The sequence below is a fragment of the Acanthisitta chloris genome, unplaced genomic scaffold (assembly GCF_000695815.1).
Source record: "Acanthisitta chloris isolate BGI_N310 unplaced genomic scaffold, ASM69581v1 scaffold29051, whole genome shotgun sequence".
In the NCBI taxonomy this organism is placed as follows: domain Eukaryota; kingdom Metazoa; phylum Chordata; class Aves; order Passeriformes; family Acanthisittidae; genus Acanthisitta; species Acanthisitta chloris.
Window position 1 is genome coordinate 1 of NW_008656938.1, and position 3,892 is coordinate 3,892.

Here is a 3,892-nt window from a genome sequence, read left to right on the forward strand (position 1 = left end):
GACGGGGGGGCACTGGGGGCTCTGATGATGCTGCCACCAGTCATGTCCCACTGCCTGGGGTGACTCCAGAACTCCTGGCGACACTAACACTGGCCATAGCCCATTGCCTGCAGTGACACCAAGGCACCTGGTGGCACTGGCACTGTCCATGTCCCATTGCCTAGGGTGACACCAGGACATTTGGTGGCACTGGCAGTGTCTGCATCTCATTGCCTACAGTGGTCCCAGGGCATCTGGTGACACAGGTCCCAGCTGCATTCCATTGCTCGTGATGACCCCGGGGGTCTCCTGTGGCATCGACCACATCCCATAGTCTGTGGTGGCACCAGAGTACCTGGTGGTGCACTGGCCACATCCCATTGCCCCTGGTGACACCATGTCATGTGCACAAGCCATGTCCCAGTGCTGGCTGCGCTCCAGCCCAGACACTTGAGCCCCTGGTGTGAGCACAGGCAGGCAGGGACGCGTGCAGGGTCCCAGTGGTGGGACTCTGCCTCTGTCCAGCTGGGCACCGAGGGGAGACCCTGTGCCACTGCAGGCACCTGGGCTATGAGGTCCCACAGCATTCCAGAGCCAGCCAGCAGGCAGTTGCCCGTGCTGCCACCACCACCTCAGATGGATGCCAGGGTGACACACAGCCCCTCCTGCCCCCTCCCAGCCCCTGCAGCAGTGGCTCCAGGGAACCCGGGGGACCTCATGGGCAGGACCTGGAGCCACCTTAAGTTCCCAACGGTGACAGCATTTGGGCTGTCGCCTAGGAAGGTTTAAAAGCTGCTGCAGACAGGAGCAGGCTGGAGGAAGTAGAGACATCTGCAGGCAGGAGTGGACATAGGAGGCAGCAAGTCAGGAGAGTACAGCCGGAGTGAGCACACCTGGAAGCATGGATGTGGGCCAGGTGGCATCCATGAGTGAACTGAGAACGGTGACCACGAAAAACCTGGATGGCTGGGTCGTAGACAACCTGCAGCCCAGCAAAGAGTTCTGCAAACAGGTGAAGCGGACGGTGAAACAGATCTGCGAGTTCCTGAAGCGGGACTGCTTTGAGACTACAATCCATGTCCACAAGACTGTCAAGGTGAGCACTGCCCAACTCAGGCTCCAGCCAGGACCCCTACTGTCACCCTTCCTTCTGTCCTGCTGCTCCAGCTCGTACCCTGTCTCAGTTTCCCTAGGCAGCTCCAGGAACGGTAGTAGGTGATCCCAGTGCTGAGGGACAGCAGTGCTGAGCAGGCAGGGTATCTCTCTGCAGGGTGGCTCAGCGGGCAAGGGCACAGCCCTGCAAAACAACTCTGATGCCGACGTGGTGCTCTTTCTCAGCTGCTTATCCAGCTACCAGGAACAGCAGCAGGACAGAGGGGTTATCCTGGATTTGATCAAGACAAGGCTGAATGACTACAGGGAACAACTGGACTTCAACGTGCACATCAGTCAACCGCATTTCAAGAATCCCAACAATAAACCACGCTCCATCAGCCTCACTCTCTCCTCCAAGGAGACTGAAGAGTCCATTGATGTGGACATCCTGCCCACCTATGACGCCTTGGGTAAGGGCTGTGGGTAGTGTGGGGCTGGGTTGCAGTATCAGTGCTGGGATGACCCTCACCTTTCTTTTTGCCACACAGGGCAGGTGATCGAGGATGCCCCGCCCAATCCAGAAGTCTACATAAAGCTCCTGGATGCCTGTGGCCGCCCTGGGGAGTTTTCCCCCTGCTTCACTGAGCTGCAGAAGAAGTTTGTGAAGTATCGTCCTGCCAAGATGAAAAACCTCCTGCGCCTGGTCAAGCACTGGTACAAGGAGGTGAGAGGCTGCCTGGCTTTCCAAGCACCCACTAGGAATCCACCCAGCCAGCTCTCACCCCCATCTCTTGTCTCCTCCCCAGCTGGTGAAGCCACAGTACCCCAGTGCAGACCTGCCCCCCAAGTATGCCCTGGAGCTGCTGACCATCTATGCCTGGGAGAAGGGAACAGACTCAAATGACTCCTTTGACATGGCTCAGGGCTTCCGTACGGTGCTGGAGCTGCTGTGTCAGCACCAGAACATCTGCATCTACTGGGAGAAGTACTACTTGCTCCAGCATGAAAAGATTGGTGCCCACATCAAAGCACTGCTGCGCAGTCCCCGGTAAGGACTGTGCCTGGTGGGACCTGTGCCATTGGCCCCATGGCACTGCCTGGGGCTGACAGCAGTGCCACTCCTCTGTGTTTGCAGCCCTGTCATCCTGGACCCTGCCGACCCCACGGGGATCCTGGGCCAAGGCAAGAACTGGGCCCTCATGGCACGGGAAGCTGTCAGCAGCTGCCACTCACTGACCTGCCTTGAAAATGTCCAGCCCTGGGATGTACAGGTAAGGCTGCCTCAGCCTGTGAGCATCATGGCCCTCCACCCCTGCTCCTGCCAGCTTTGCCCACCTGGCTCTCCTGTCCCTGCAGCCAGCCCAGCCCGTGACCATTACTGTGAGGCAGCTGTCGTGTGCCAGCCTGACCAAGACCGTCAGCCCCTACATCACCATCAGGAAGCTGAAGGAGATAATCGAGCAGGAGTGGGGCATCCCGACGTACAGCCAGCGCCTGGCGCTGCAGGAGCAAGGTGTGAGCAACCTCATCCTACAGGATGGTGAGACCCTGGCCATGCATGGCATCTTCTACAGCACCACGCTGGTGCTGCTGCGGACCGAGCCCCAGGAGATGCAGGTCTTTGTGAAGGATGAGAAGCACCAGTCCAAGACCTACACAGTGCTGCCCACCAACACTGTCCGGCAGCTGAAGGAGCAGATCCAAGCCCGGCAGGGGCCTCATGCCAATGAGCAGCGCCTAACCTACGGCTCCAGGGAGCTGGAGGACCGGCACACGCTGGCACACTACAACGTCCAACCCATGACCACCATCTTCATGTTCCTGCGCCTCCGGGGGGGTGCAGGCCCCCAGCACCCCCAGGTCCCTGCCTGCTTGCTCTCCTGAGCATTGCTCTCAGCACCAGCCCATGCCCCTGTGTATGCCGTTGTCATGCTGGAAATAAATGCCTTGGTAGATCCTTGTGTTGTGTGCTCAAGCAGGGGCAGTGCCAAGTGGCATGTGGGGTGGTAAAGGGGTTGAGGTCACCCATGCCCATTGGGATGAGGGGAGAACTCAATGCCACTGTCTGCTGGGATGGCTCAGGGACATGTGTGCAGAGCAGCAGTGCTGCCCAAGGCAGGGGTTCCTGGTGGGATCAGGGGTGCCAGCCTGCTGACAGCTGCACCTCAGGAATAAAAATCAGCTCCATCCTCTGCCTTTCCTTTGCCTGCTCTTGCCTGTACCAGCACCTGCCTGCACCCACACTGGGGGCTAAAGTGTCCAGGCTGGGGTGCAGCCAGCACTGGGACATGGCCTGTGCTGGTGGCTCTGTGTCACCAGAGGCGATGAGATGGGGCCAGTGCAACCAGGGTCCCTGGTGCCACTGGCAGGCAGCGGGAGGCAGCAGACCCCAAGGTAACCTCTGGCCAGTGCCTTAAGTGCTGCCTGTTGGCACTGCAGAGGTTTCAGTTTTCACCTGCCAGAAATGAAAGCAAAACTGAAAGCATGGTGAGCCGCAAGCCCAGGGAGGACTCCATCACCCTTGGCAATGTCCCTGCAGGGCTTGGCTCCCCCGGCCCTCTGGGGGGTGCTGAACACTCTGCACCTCTTGGCTTGGATGCCAGAGGGGGTCCATGCTGTGGGGCACCAGGCTGCTCCTAGAGTGTTTCCCGGGGCTCTGGGGCAGATGTGGGACCCTGGGCTGAATCTCTGCTTTATTGTGCTCAATTAGTACAAGGTCTCCCGCGCCACTGCTCTGCACTCAGGGCAGTGGGTGCCACCTTTGTGCCCCCCCCAACGCCGCTTTGGGCCCCCCTCCTCCTGCTGGGCCCCTGCATCC

General features: G+C 59.5%; 1 protein-coding gene across 1 annotated transcript; it reads left to right on the top strand.

Moving 5' to 3' along the window:
* Positions 1-880: 880 nt before the first annotated feature.
* Positions 881-2,958, top strand: LOC103811553 (2'-5'-oligoadenylate synthase 1-like). The gene is made up of 6 exons (XM_009084537.1): positions 881-1,075; positions 1,250-1,544; positions 1,623-1,798; positions 1,881-2,122; positions 2,210-2,345; positions 2,431-2,958. The coding sequence occupies exons 1-6, from the start codon at positions 881-883 to the stop codon at positions 2,956-2,958; spliced, it is 1,572 nt and encodes a 523-aa protein (XP_009082785.1).
* The last annotated feature ends 934 nt before the right edge of the window (positions 2,959-3,892 follow it).